Here is a 15,433-nt window from a genome sequence, read left to right on the forward strand (position 1 = left end):
TGAAGCTGTAAAGGAAGCCCTGTGGATGAAAGGGCTGGTTGAAGAACTGAAGGTCAAACAAGGATCAATGACTGTATACTGTGATAGCCAGAGTGCTATTCAGTTGACCAAAAATTCAGTTCATTATGAATAGACAAAACATATTGACATTAAGCTGCATTTTATCAGGGAAATCATTCAAGAAAGGACTGTACTGATTGAGAAGACACCTACTAAGGACAACCCTGCAGATATGATTACTAAGCCATTACCAAGCAATAAGTTTGAACACTGCTTGGATATTATTGGTCTAAAAGGCAGCTAAGCCTCTCGGGGCTTGGGGGAGTACTCTTAGGCAAAGTTGTAATCAGGTGGAGAATTTGTTAATATATGATTAAAACCTTTGCCATGTGTAACTAGCTTACAAGTTGTCAGTTAAGTTAGTTAATCCTTTTTTCTGGCTATATATATATATATATATATCTAGCTCATTATGTGTGTATGAAATCATTTTGTAATTCTAGAGAGCAAGAAAGAGAAACAGAGCAAGCTAGAGAGAAATCTTGTATTGAGAGAGGGTGGCTTGTAGTGTTTGTAACTTTGAGCTTGGAAAGGAAATAAAGAAGATGTGTTGCTCCCCAAGGAAGTAAGTCATTGCACAAGGACTAAACCTCGTTAAATCTTGTCTTGGTTATTATTGTTTTACTGTTTTTTTATCTATGTTTTGTTTCTGTGTTTTTTCTTTGTCTTGAACGAAATCTCTGTTTCTTTATTGGCTTTGCACAACAAAAAGCTAATCGAAAATTTATAATTCTATTATACAATATGTAATTGATCATGAAGATATCCTATTTTAATTAATTTATCCATAATTTTAAATACAATAATAATTTGATTTATTATACCAAAATTAGACAAAGATGTGTTTGATACTCTTATATATTATACCAATATTCGTGAGAAGAATACAAATACATCATATACGCACTCGTAGGACATTAAATTATTTTGAAAAGAAGACTTTCCAAACAAAAAGATTAATAGTTTAAAGAGAGGACATAATCTGAAAACGATCATAAACATTATTAGGTTCTTGTGTATTCATTTTCTCGATCTCGCGTTGAAACGTCTCCATAGCCAACTCCGTAGGCAAGGATACTGCCACCACAACCCCTTTCTCCCCTGCCTTCTCGTACGGCACAACAAAGCTAATTAAAGACATGGCCATGGCGGGTCCAGCAAACTCAGGCAAACCCCACCCAAAATCGATCTTATCGAACCCAGCACGAGTATTGTCAGAAACAATAAAGTTTCCCGTTTCAGTGAACCTCGGTCGGCCTCTAATCACCATAAGATCCGCAACCGATTTCATGTACTCAGCGTTCACTTGGTCTTTTGCTTTCTTGATCAACTCTACGGCATACCCCAACGAACATTCGCATAAAACTCCGGCCTTCGAAACTGCTGCTGGGTATGCAAACGCGTTGCCGTAGTATCCCAATGGAAAACCTAATTTTTTCATCTCGTTTTTCTGTCTAAGTATACTTGTTAAGCATGAAAAGCGAACAACTTCATTTTTGTTTAGGTTAAGAGCCAGCGTACGACATTTCCAGAGACAAGCAGCGAGTAAATCAAATTGTGAACAGTTCTGGGCGAGGTGTGGTGGAAGCTGCTTTCGAAGGGAGTTTATTTGTTTTTGACTGAAAAAGAATGGTCGTTCAACCAAGTTGTTTGGGTCCAAGACCATAGAACCTTTGGAATAAGGAGACTCAAGTGGTACCTCTTCGAATTCTAGATGTGGACAGGTTATTCTTGGTGGGTTTCGGGCGTTAAAGATCTCTCGTTGCCAAACTGGTTGGATAGATGGAACACGTGAACCATGTACCATTTCTGTCATTGCGTTTAAGAATTGGGCCAATCCGAATGCGTCACACATTGTGTGGTTCATGGTTATTGCCAGCACGAATCCCCCACAATTCAAACGAGTGACCTGTGAAAGGAATAGTACTTCAATACATAAAACGTTTTATTTTGTCCTATATCGTATTCTTGTTATTAATCAAGTGAAACTATAGACAAATTTATTAGTTATTTATTCATCACAGTATTATAGTACAAACATTAATATCTGGACCAATAAACATAACTACATAAATGAATTTTAAACCGTTTCAAATAGTTTTTTTTTTTTTTAAAAGTTATTTGATTTGTGTCCGTTAATTTATATTATAAGTGGAAAAAAAAGAGGGAAGATGAATAAGACAATGAAAGAGAGAATTTTTTTTTAATAAAAGTTCAAAAAGAAAGAGAAAAAAAAAAAAGGAAAAGTTACGAAAGAAAGAATCTTTATATATATATATATATAAATAAAGGAGAGCGAAAATATCAATATATATATCTTAACTTCAAATCACTTTTATTGTCTTAACAATTGAAAAGGAGAGCTTCAAAGAGATTACGTAGCACTTTAAAATTTCTTCAAATTATTTTTTTTATTTTCTCATTTAATCTAATTTTTTTATTCATTTTTTATTTTCTAAAATATCTTAACAATTGAAAATATCAATATATATATATCTTAACTACTTATTTATTGAAAAATACTAAAAAAACATTAATTAAAAATTACGTAATAATTTTCGATTATCTATATATCTATTTTTTTTATTATATTATAATTATGTTTTTTTATTCCAAAAGTGAATAGTTTTACAAAATATTTATATCTATATCTATATATAAATAAGAGTTTAAGAGTGATGAGGTGACATCCTATATTTTTTACAATCTATTTTTACTATTTTGTGATAATTTTATAATTATGTTTTTTTATTCCTAAAATGAATAGTTTTACAAAATATTTATATATATATATAAATGAGAGCTTCAAGAGATTATGTGGCACTCTAAAATCTCTTCAAATCACTCTTTCTATTTTCTCATTTAATCTAATTTTTTTATTCATTTTCTATTTTCTAAAATATCTTAACAATTAAAAATATTAATATATATACATATTAATTTAATTAAAAATTTAATTTGCTTAAATATCTTAACTACTTAATCATTGAAAAATACTAAAAAAATTTAATTAAAAATTACATAATAGTTTTCGGTTCTCTATATATCTATTTTTCTCATTTTTATTTTAATAAAAATTATAATAGATAAAAATATCTACATATAATAATAATAATAATAATAATAAAATCTATCTATTTATAGTTTAACTTTTGACAAAATACAGGATCCAAATGTTAACTTTTAACAATAAAATATTCAAACGGGTAATCAACAAAATTATACGTGGTTCAAATAATCTATCTTTACATTCCTATTTTTGAATTTTTGACAAAACACAAGGTCCACAAGTTAATTTAAAAAAAAATTAATGGTCAAAATAAGTAAACAACTAAAATACAAGGTGAAAATTATAGTCAAGATGTCTTCACGTGTCCATATAAAAAACATGTTGTACGAGTATAGTGAAAATGAATCACTACCCCACGATCTCCCAAAAAATATTTTAAAATATATATGTTTTAATAATTACAAAAGACTGCGCGGAGCGCAGTTATATTTTCTGGTATAATATATAAAGGAAAAACGAACCAAAAGAAAGATTAAGAAAAAGTAATTGAAATAAAATATATAAAAAAATAAAATTTAAAAGAAATCTAAAAATAATTTAACATTTAAGAGATAATTTTAAATTTAAATTAATGAAAATTCGGTAAGACTGTTAAACCAAATTAAAATATTACATAAAAAACCCTTTTTCTGTTCTAAATCAATGTTAATTAAGCTTTTACATACGTTAAAATGGAAGTTAATGAGAAAAATTACGAAAAAAAATCTACTGTTCCTAATTTTGTGTCCCATTTATGTCCCACCAATTATTTGAAGACATCTCATTTATTTATAATTAGGAAAAGAGAAAGTTGTAAATAATTTAAATATATATTAAATAAATAAATTATGTGTCTTTAAATAATTGGTGGGACATGAAGGAGACAGGAAATTTGGGTACTGGTGATTTTTTTTTTTAAATTACTACGTTAGTTAAACTGATCTAGTATCCTATATATGTTCTAATTTTAAGTCGCTTCTCTTATCGAACAAACGGGAAAAAAACAATTTTTCTTTTAAATTTTGTTTTAAGATAGTGAAAAAAGAAAAGAAAAGTTAATAAAACTAATAAAACACAAACACACACACACTCTATATATATATATATATATATATATATAGCTACCTGAATAAACAACAAGGGAGAACCAAGTATATTGTCAGATTCTGGAGGAACATTAAAAAGAAACTGATCAAAGAAGGGAGACGGGAGTTGAATGACATCGGCAAGCTCATCAAAGTGAACATCGGCAGTAGCCTCCACGAACAGAACACCTTCGCCAGTGCATTCTACCATCAGCTTCCTATTGACACCTTCCTTAAGCCTTCCAGCTAAGGGGTAGTAATACACCAATGTTTTACCAAGAGCTTCTTTGATAACCCTAACAGGATCATGCCCTTCCATAATTGAAGTCTTATTGTTCTTGTATAAGAATATTACAGGAACAATGAACCTTAACCCTTCTTGATCATCGATATCTGATAGTTCTTTTACCTCACGAGGTGTTGCTTGTGCTGGTTCGACGAGTTCTGGCTCACACCGATTCAGCTGAAACAAACTTGGTGATTCCATCGATATATCTTTTGTATTATTGTTGCTATTTAATTGTATATGTTTGTCGATCGGAACAAAAATAGATATAAACTATAAACTTAGTATCTTTATTAGAATTTTATATAATGTGTGTTGAGAGTTTCTGTTCACTACTGGACTGTATTTATAGCAAAACCTGAAGATGAAAAAGATAACTACATGTACATAAAAGCATTAATTTGTGTTGTTGAGTATTGTTGTCATATTGGAAAAAGACAACGATCAGGTTGTTGATGAGAAAATATGTGGACGTTAAAAAAAGAAGAAGAATATTGGCCTATTAAAATTGCTACATATTTATAGAATTTTCTTGTAAAACGTGAGAAAGCAAGTAAATTAGGAAAGAAAATTACGTGCCCCCTATTTCCTGTTTCATTCTTGTCTCGGCCAATTACATTTTGCCACCTAATTTAAAATGCCAAGTATACATTTGGAAGACCAAATGTTAATAACTCCATTTGTCTTCCTTATATTTATATCATTATATATTTTTACTAAAACTAATAATTACTCCTCTCTCCCTCTCATCTTGCCAAGAATCAGGCGACAGCTGATTTTTTTTGCGTAAATTAGATGAGTAAAATACATTGTGCTCTAGAATTTCCTAATCACATCTAACAAGTATTTAGATTACTCTAGAGTAAAAATATTTATTAAAAATTGTAGAAGTCAGTTAGCCTACCACCCACTTTAACAACTATAAATATCACCAATGTATTGCAAATGTGTGACGGATGATATATTTCAACAAATTATGGGTGCATCAAGTGCAAAAGAAGCATGAGACATGCTGCACGACGAGTTCCAAGGAACAATCAAGGTACATACTATTAAACTACAAATGCTCAAAAGAGATTTTGAAAATCTTAAAATGAAGGATAATGGGACCGCAAAAGATTACTATCACTACAAGAAACAGAGCTTTTGCCGGCGCGTTTCAGAATTACGCTGACAAAAAACCTTGCTATTACCGGCAAAAAATTATGCCGGCAAAAGTGGGTTTTATTGGCTCAATTACGAAATGCGCCGGCAAAAGTTTGCACACTTTTTATGGCCTAATTTTCGCCGGCGCACTAGGCATTATTGTGCCGGAAAAAGTAATTTTTAGACGAACCTTTATTTGACGGTGGTATTTTTGCCAGCACATTACGATGTTGTGCCAGAAAAAGTCTTCTAAACACACCGGTAAAAGTCATAAACGCGCTGGTAAAATATAAAATTGCGTCAGTAAAAGTATTAAGGAATTTAAATACACAATTCTTTTTAATTTTTATAAGTGATTATAGTTTTATATAGTATGATTCATTAATTAATAATTATTTAACATCTAATTAAGGGTATAGAGTTGTTAGATTGATCTAAGATCAATAATAATACTAATTAACTCAGAGTCTCTTCCTTTTTCTTTCCTCGACCTCGTGGATTTGGCATCGGAAGTGAACTCGTATGTCTTCTTGTTCGCACCTTTCTTCGTGCTCAGGAATTAGTCATTGATTTCATGTGAATGGCGATTCAAGACTAGGAGTTGATGGTGTTGGGATTTTATACCCTAATTAAAACCAAAATTCTTTGTAATCTCATTTTATTATCAATAAAAGAATAGAAATCATTTTTTGACTTGGTCAATAACTTTGCTCACATGTTTTATTTTGATGATTATTTGTTTAATATAAACTTCTATTAAATCTCAGGCATATAGCTAATCTTATTTATAGTGACGTAATCACAGGGGAATATAAATATGATTATATGTTAAAATAAGTTAGTCCTAAGATTAGTCAGTTCACAGGATTTACACTGACTTGCCAATCAACGATATGATCTACTTACACATTGTAGTGTTATGTTCTTTCCAGAACATTAGGAAAGTAGATAAGATCGGATGTATTTGTTACATCGGACATGATCGATATTGACAGTTGATAAGATAAGTAAACATATCGTTATTATCTATTCTAGTCATATCATATAGTTGACCATAGGTCAATTCAATCTCAATTCTGAGTGGTTAGTATTCTAACTGATTGTATTATTTTAGTTCTTTTACTTGTTTGTTACCAGCTTACCCTACGGACTAGCCCATACTTACATCTTGGGAACTCGGTAGTATAATTGAGTGGGAGTGTTAATCATAGATATGAACATCTATAGCTTCTGATGAAGAAGTGAAACAATGGTTTCCTTTTAGTTTGGTTCAAGGTGTTAAATGATAGAGATCTCATTTCAGTAATTAAATTAGTTTACTGAAATATCATTTACAAGGAACTAAGTGTTTTAAGGATAAAATACAATGATGGGTAAAACAGTATTTTAGTCCTATCTCACTGTAGACTATCTATATAGGATTGAGAGACAATTGTGGTTGTAACAAAGGATAATTAATAGCGTATCTATATTTGTTATAGAGCGTTCTATGAATTCAAGAGTGCAATTCCGAGTCTATAGTGGAGTCACGAGGAATTAATAAGTTAGTAAATTTATTTGTTAGATTTATGATAACTTATTGGAGCTTGATTTCATAGGCATGGTCCCCATTGTACCTTAGATAAAATCATCTAGATAGTTTCAATTAATTGATTTAATTATGAATTATAATTATCAAAGTTAACCAGGTCAATTTTGGATAGTTTCACAGAGTTATGTAATTTTTAGAAGAAAATAGAAATTATGACAGATTTATTAATTAAGATAAATTGGTATCTAAATTAATAAATAAGTTTAAATCAAGGTTCAAATTATAAATAATTAATTTGATAAAAGATTTAAATAATTATTTAATTAATTAAATCAATAGAAAATAATACAGGTCTTGATTTTAAGTCAAATGGGCTTATAATCAAATGGGAAATTTCACGGGCCTAAAACCCATGATAATTTCAACCTAGGGCTTCAAATTGGCTATTATTTTATTGATTTTTTAATTAAATAAAATGGCATAATTGAGTCTATAAAAGGAGTGCTTAGAGAGAAGTCATCAGCTTAGATTTCTAAGACGACAGATAAGTTTAATCACTGGTTTTCTAATAGTTTTAGATTCTCTCTAAACACAAGTCATTTTCTAAGCCTCTTTGCTATTATCTCCTCTTCTCTCTGTATCTATCTCATGTGTTGAGAATTGCCCACACTAGTCTAGGTGATTCTAAGGATACATTGAAAGACTGTGAAGAAATTAGAAGAACAGTTCAGTTTCTTGATAATACTCAGCGACAGAAAGGATACAAGAGTTTAGGAAACTGAAGGAAGGACTCTTTCATTCCGGTGCGTATATTGTAGGTATTCTTATCTTTGTTTCTCCTCGAATTCAATTTTAGAAACATGTTCTAAGTTATCTCTTATTAATTTGTTTAATATTAGATCTACATGAAAACAATCAAAGATCTTGTATATAAGTTTTCTCAACAGATGGATGGTAAGGGATAGCAAGCTTGGCCCCGCACCAATTCTCTGAAGAATGCGACATTTAACAAGAAAGAAAAAGGTGATGGCCCATAATTTTAAAGTGGAAAAATTTATCCTGATAACTCGAGTTTGTAAGCTTGAGATAACGAGATTGCTTCAATCGAGACTGAAGGCTTGAAAGGGCGAGATTAACTCGAATGTCTATGCAAAACTATTGTAAAGTTCGGGATGGATACTATAAATTTAAAACAAGAGAATCCCAGATTTCTAGGGAAAAAGTTGGCAGTTACCCGAAAGGCTGTGTTTTCAGGATTCGTGCATTAAAACCCTAATCCAAAACTCTATTTCTTAAGCCACAGGAAACTTACGACTAAAAATACCCCATAACCAGAAAAACTTCATTTTTACATGATTCTACCCAATTTTTTTGTGGTCTAAATCATGATTCAAATCTACCCAAATAAAAAATTCTTAATACAATGAAAAGCCTTAAAAATTTGGTAGAAACCAGAGAACTATTCTCACGAATAGATGAAACACGTTAAAATATATAGATCTATGTATACTAGAGGAAGACCAGAGAACTTACGCAAATTGGATTGTAGATATGAAGAGATTGCTGATTGAAGGAGTGGTTGCGGAACGATTTCACAGATCCAAAGGAGAAAGGGTACTTTGTCTTTTGGGCTTAGAGAACATGCGAAGAAAACCTTGGTTTTTTCTTTTTTCTCTCTGGTTCATGCTTTCTGAAGAGTAAATGAGAATGATGAAGATGAAGAGGGTATATATACACCCTAGTGGGGATGTCAAAGGTCAAAAGTGTCAGGGCCATTGATTTGGATTAAAATAGGATCCAAGGGATCATATTTAATTATAGAAACTGGCGACAAAAAAGTCCTTGGAAAGGACGTGTGTAGGAATAGAGAGTACTTGAGTACTCCTGGTGTGCAATCCCCAAGTAATGTGTGTCCACACTCGAGTGTGGTAGGTGGAACATTTTTCGAAAAGTAGAGTTCAAAAGTTTCATTCTCATAGAATTCGAACCAACACTTTTGAAGGGGTAAAATGTTACACACAAATTTCGACATAGTCATAAATGAGCCTCGAAATGTAGGCTCGTAAAGCGTGAGCTCAAAAATGACAAGTAGTGGCTAGACACTTGTACAAATTTGCATGATTCCTGAATTGTTCTCGTTGGCGATCGAGCACAAGTTTAAAAGGTTCAAGCTTAAGCATCAAGCTCGAAAGAACGAATCTTCTCCGATGCATATGGGTGTTATTCGAGCCTTAGTTGCAAGCTCGAAGATGTTAGTCTCCAAAGATTGAGCTTGATGAAATCACTGGCTAAGGAAGAGGCTGACTAGAATAACGAGTTGAAAGTGTTAGTCGATCTCAAAAGGCACATTAACCTTGTGTTCAAGGTCAGCAACACATTCTGAACACAAAAATTATTAGGAGATCCCTATTCCTTAGGGATTTGTTGTTATATGGTATTAAATCTCAATTGTCATGGGATATTATGCATTTAATGTATTTATTTACATTTATTTCAAATCTATATAATTGATTGTAACTTCCCTGAATTAGTGGAAGATATTCTCCTCACCATGTCTATAAATAGCTTGGTATTTTTCTTTATACGCACGTAAAATATTGTACTGGGAATACTCTATTGAATTGCTCTAAAAAAGCATTGAGAGTATTACAAATCAATAATATTGACTCGTGGACTAGGCAGATTTTAACTGCTGAACCACGTAAAAAGCCTATTGTTCTTCTCATATTTCCTAAATCTTTGTTTAGTGCTCTTCAAATTTAGGTTGACGAAAAAATGGCATCAACAATGTCGATCGACAAGAGTTGGATTAATTTGATAGATCGATTATGTGATGAGTATGAAGCTGGTGTGATGGATTTTCTTCAGAAAGTTAGGTAGTGCGTTGACTCAAGGGGATTGGTGAAATGTCCGTGTAGGAGGTGTGTCAACATTGAATTTCAGACGATTGATGTATTAGAAAATCATCTCTTTATAAATAGTTTTCTACGGAAATATACCAATTGGCATTGGCATGGAGAGGATGAAATAATACCAATGAGGAAAGTAATAGATCAAATGATGGATGTTCTCAATGATGTTATGCAAAATGACAATGATGAATACGAAGAGAATGAGCGTGATTAAGAGATACCTACAACAGACTACAGGGGTGGGCAACATTATAACGATTTGTTTGTTGAGATCGAGGCTCCATTATTCCCTAGGTGTCAAAATTACACATCATTGATTTCCTAGTGACGTTGATGTATTTCAAAGTGTTGGGCAAAATTCCCAACAAAATATTTTATGGAATGCTAGAGTTATTACATGATGCATTTCCGTCCCCAAATAAGCTTCCAAATATCACATTATGCAGGGAAAATGTTGTTGCGTAAACTTAGATTGGGCTACGATTCAATCCATGTCTGTAAGCATGATTGCGCACTGTTTTGGAAAGAACATTCTGGAAAAAGAAAATGTCCTGTTTGTGGGGAGGATCGGTGGGTGGACAAGAACACAAAGAGCAAGAAAGTGCTTCATAAAGTGATGCGTTATTTTCCTTTAACCCATAGGTTAATGCAAAAATATGCATCGAGGCACATTGCTCAACATATGAGATGGCATCACGAGCAACGTATAAAAGAAGATGGTGTATTACGTCATCCTGCTGATGGGAATGCTTGGAAGGACTTTGACCGAAATAATCCAATATTTGCAATGGAACCCAGGAATGTGTGCCTTGGATTGGCTGCAGATCGATTCAATCCCTTTGGCAGTATAAGTCTTTCTTATAGTATGTGGTCGGTTGTGTTGACGACATATATTTCCGGGACCTCATTCTCAAGGAAAATATTTTTATGTTTTCTTAAGACCATTGATTGATGAGTTAAAAGAATTATGGGTGACCGGTGTACAGACTCGAGATGTAGTCGATGGTAGTTTCTTCACTCTTCGAGCAACTTTGATGTGGACTGTAAACGATTATCCAGCAAGGAGTAGCCTTTCTGGATGGACTGGCCAAGGTTATCATGCTTGGTTTACATGCAATGTGGCAACACCATCTATTTGTTTACAAAAGAAGGTTGCTTTTTATGGCCATAGACATTTTTTATCAATCAAACATGCTATTAGAAGGGACAAGAAGACATATGGTGTTATTGAAAAAAGACTACCACCAAAGCCATTAACCATGCAAGATATGTTCACACAAATGAGTTTTATATCTGATTCTCTTCCTGGTAAGCATGTAAGATATGGTGGCCAAAAAAGAAAGCGTACAAAAGAGCAAGTAGGTTGGCAGAAAAAAAAGTATATTTTTTGCAGAAACGTTTTGGGGTCACCAAGGAAAATAGGAAGAAATTAAAAGAGCTCAGCTACGGAGGTTCTCAGTCAATCTCAGCGCTACGCTATAAAAAAGTTAGTTAATTAATTCTTTTTAAGTTTGTTTTTCTTATTTACATTTAATTATGTTTTTTTTTTTTTAAAATATGTACGTGACAACGCAATTTAGAAACTGGGCAACTTGAGCCGATCCCGGATAGCTAGATGGATACTCACCATAAATCAGGCACAGGGTGGATGACAGAGCCAAAAAAACCCAGGTACGTTAAGTTTTTTTAAACATTTTAAAATTTTTTAATTGTTTGTTTACAATACATAATTACATTATATATTGTATCATAGGATGAATTGTGTGCATATCGCGACACACAGTAGACAGAGACAACTGATACTGAGAGTTCCACTCCAGTTTTGAGCGCACCTGAAGATGACGACTTGTCTTTGGTACAAACTGTCTTCGAAAAATGACATGGCCACCAAAAATGAGATGGGTGTATCCTTAACACAAGGGACCGAACTCCATTTACTACTGATCCTCCACAAACTAGAGATTAAGAGATGGCTGAGAAGAGAGAGCGTGTTAGAAATTTAGAGGAGCACATCTGAACTCATTGTATCTGTTGACCACGATTTTGGTGAACGACGAGTAGACGTCAAAACTACAATAAGACTTCAATAGAAAATACGAAACCAATAATTTTATAGTGGTTCAGCCCCAATTTACTGGTAATAGCCTAATCCACTGGAAGTTGTGATATATAGAACCTACACTTAAGCTTAGATGAACCTATGTCAACTGAGTTCCTTAAATGCAAGTGAAAAAAGTACAGAAATTTCTCTCTCAAGAATACAAATGCTCTCTCAGAAAAATCAGAATTCGAATCCCCTTCAATGATGCCATGAGCTCTTTATTTATAGGCTCATGGATAGTACAAAAAATCCCCCAATAATCGGGATAATTGGGTTATTTAAACCAATCTAACTAATAATCAAATATAAAAAATAACATAATTGATTTCTTCGGGAGATCTGAGAGATTTTCGCCGTAACTACGAATGATTCTAACTGAAGTCGTTACTGAAATTTTGTTGAAGAGTAGCTTCTGGTCTATCTGGTCGGCCAACTTTGCTTCCTGGAGTGAGACTAGTCGGTCAAAACACTCTTCTGGTAAGGCAAGACAAATGACTGGTCGGCCAAAATATTTCACTGGTCAGCCAAAACAATGGCTGGTCGGCCAGAACATTTTACTGGTCAGTCAAAAATCTTAACCAGTCGGACAGAAATTCTACATGGTCGGTCAAATCACTTCCAAACTAGATAAATAATTTTCATGACCAGTAATATCACAACTCCAAAGATTAATCTCAAACCTTTGCCCTCTTGGTCAATACATTTATTGACTATTAATGTGTCACTCACTACCGTGCATTGCCACGTGTCACTTTTATTGCCACGTCATCGTATTCAAATTTTGGGGATAACATTTTCCCCCCAAGTTTATTATATGATTTACTCACATAATAAACTTTTTCTCATCTACTGAGGGCATAAAAAAATCGACTTTCCACATTCTCCCGCCTTTTCAAACAAACCACGACTGAAATCTTTCTAGATCACGATCATGATAGTTACCTGTCCCCAATTGTGGGGGAGAGAATAACAAAAATAATTTTAAGGGTCTAAGGGTAAGTGAAAATTTCCTCTCACTCCCCTTTAAATAGACCCATAGGTGCTTTCAATTTCATAAGCAAAAAGGCTCATAAACAACCCTTTATTCTTCCCTTGGCCAAAACCTCCAAAAAGCTCAAAAGTGTTCCAATTCCTTCAAGCAAATCCAAGGATTCTTCAAGAAATCAACACCTCTTCAAGATATTTGGGTAAGTTTTTCTTCCTCATCTTCATTTGTAAGCTTTTTAAGCTTTAAAATTTTACATAAATGTTTGTTAGAACCCATTTGTGACGAAACCCTCTTCTTAGAATGCACCCTTGGATTTGTGTATGAATCTTTGATGAATGATGCAATTTGTGGCTGTCTTGATGTAGTTTAGGCTATGGGTAAATCAATTTGGTCTATAATTTTATAAAAATTTGAAGAAAAGGTGATTTTTCATTCTACATTGCATATCTAGGTTTATGGGTATTTGATGAATACTTCTTTCCTCAAAACCTCTTCAACTCTTCAAATCCCACATTTTGATCTTGATGTAGTGTCCCATGAGTAGAAAAACATGTTTGTGACCCATGCCTTTGAGATTTGTTGTCTTTTCAGACCTTATAGCCGATCGATTAATATCTTTGGCCCTTGAATTCATACGTGACTCACAGGATAGGCCTAGCTCCTCATAAATAGTTTGTTGGAAAATATGCATATGCCCGATCGGTCATTTGCATCTAATTGCTCGGACACTCGGACATGCCCCCAAACTACTCGGATGCTCGCCTAAGCCACTCAGACATGCTCAATCCGCTCAGACACACCTGCCAGCATCCGCTCGGACGCGCACATGGCTGCTCGAACACTCACGGCAGCCGCTCGGACGCAGCACCATCTGCTCAAACACGCACGCCAATCGCTCGGACGCAACACCACCTTCTGCTCGGACGCAAAGGCACAACCATTCGTATGCGCGTCTGGTTGCTTGGACATGCCCCATCTGATCGGACACAGCACCATCCGCTCGGACGCACCAGAGCCTAAGCGTTCGGTTCTGAATTCTCCCAATTCCTCGGGCTTGCAAAAAAATGGTTCATGCATTTTAGGCACCAAAAATTTCTGCTTATTATTGTCGCTCTCATACATGTTTATCTAGGGAGTAAAAAATTGTTTATCCATAAATCAGTTGCTGATGACATGGCAAGGATTTTTTACACGTGGCGAACACGTAGCAAAGATATGGCTCGCCTATCGACCATCATTATTTCTGCGCGAAGAGATCAAGTTCTATATACGACCAGCCTGGTCGTATAGTTGCTCATTTATGTAAAAATCTGTATAGTTGTGATGATATCCGAGAATATCTCTTCATTATGACTTGCAGATGCAATCATTAAGGATAGATATTATTTCCTAATTTATGTAACTCTTCCTGAGCCTGTAAATACACAAGAGATAGCTCAAGGAAGGGGATAGATCGATCTCTTTTTTCTGGGAGAATTATATTACTATTATCCATCATTGTATTGTTTTCTTCTTCGAAGGTCCGTGAAACTCAGGAACCCTTGTTCTTTGATCACACCTTGGGAGTTCAATATTAATAATAGTATCAAGTGGACGTAGGTCATTACCAATCACCAGGGCCGAACCACTATAAATCCCTATGTTCTTTATCTTTCGATTAGATTATTTTCAAGCTCTATATCATTTTCTTGTCGTTTCCTAGACTCCGTATCGTTGACCAAAATCAGGGTCAACATTCTGGTGCTTTCATTGAGAGACTTGAATCCGAGAAACACTAATGGAAAAGACTACCAAGAAAACTGGACAGGTTGCTGCCGCTCCATCCCAAGCTCCTCCACCAAACATAGCTGAAGACGAACCTCACTTGGAGTTCGATGAGGAGGAAGTAGACTCTGAGGCCCTGAAGACAACACTGGGGGTGTTGCAAGATGAATTGGCCGCTCTGAGGGCCAATCAAGAGAGTGTTGCCGAGATAATGGCGTCACACCAGAGGGAGATAGAGCGCTAGCGCCAAGAGCTGAGCGAGAGACAGGCGGAGATGGACCGTCATCAGAGGGATGCCATGGCAGCCCTCGAAGCAGCCCTCCAATTGGCTAGGAATCAGGCTGCACCTGCCTCGCAACCTGATCAACCCCCAAGTGGACCACCCCAAAGAGGTCCCAATCCTAGTCCTCCACTCCAGTCGATAAGCCCTCAAAGGCCGGAGCAGCCACCAATGCCTCAAGATGATGTCCCTCCTAGGGACCCTGAGATGCAGCCTCCATCCCAGGCTGGT

The 15,433-nt window shown here is 34.5% G+C and overlaps 1 protein-coding gene across 1 annotated transcript; it reads right to left on the reverse strand.

The window, feature by feature from the left end:
- Positions 1-902: 902 nt before the first annotated feature.
- Positions 903-4,806, reverse strand: LOC133781793 (alcohol acyl transferase 1 allele RGa-like). Its single transcript, XM_062220871.1, has 2 exons — positions 4,235-4,806; positions 903-1,969 (listed from the first exon to the last, which is right to left on the reverse strand). Exons 1-2 carry the CDS (start codon positions 4,679-4,681, stop codon positions 1,025-1,027), a joined length of 1,392 nt encoding a protein of 463 aa, XP_062076855.1. The 5' UTR covers positions 4,682-4,806; the 3' UTR covers positions 903-1,024.
- Between the last annotated feature and the right edge of the window lie 10,627 nt (positions 4,807-15,433).

Source organism: Humulus lupulus, chromosome 6, assembly GCF_963169125.1.
Source record: "Humulus lupulus chromosome 6, drHumLupu1.1, whole genome shotgun sequence".
In the NCBI taxonomy this organism is placed as follows: domain Eukaryota; kingdom Viridiplantae; phylum Streptophyta; class Magnoliopsida; order Rosales; family Cannabaceae; genus Humulus; species Humulus lupulus.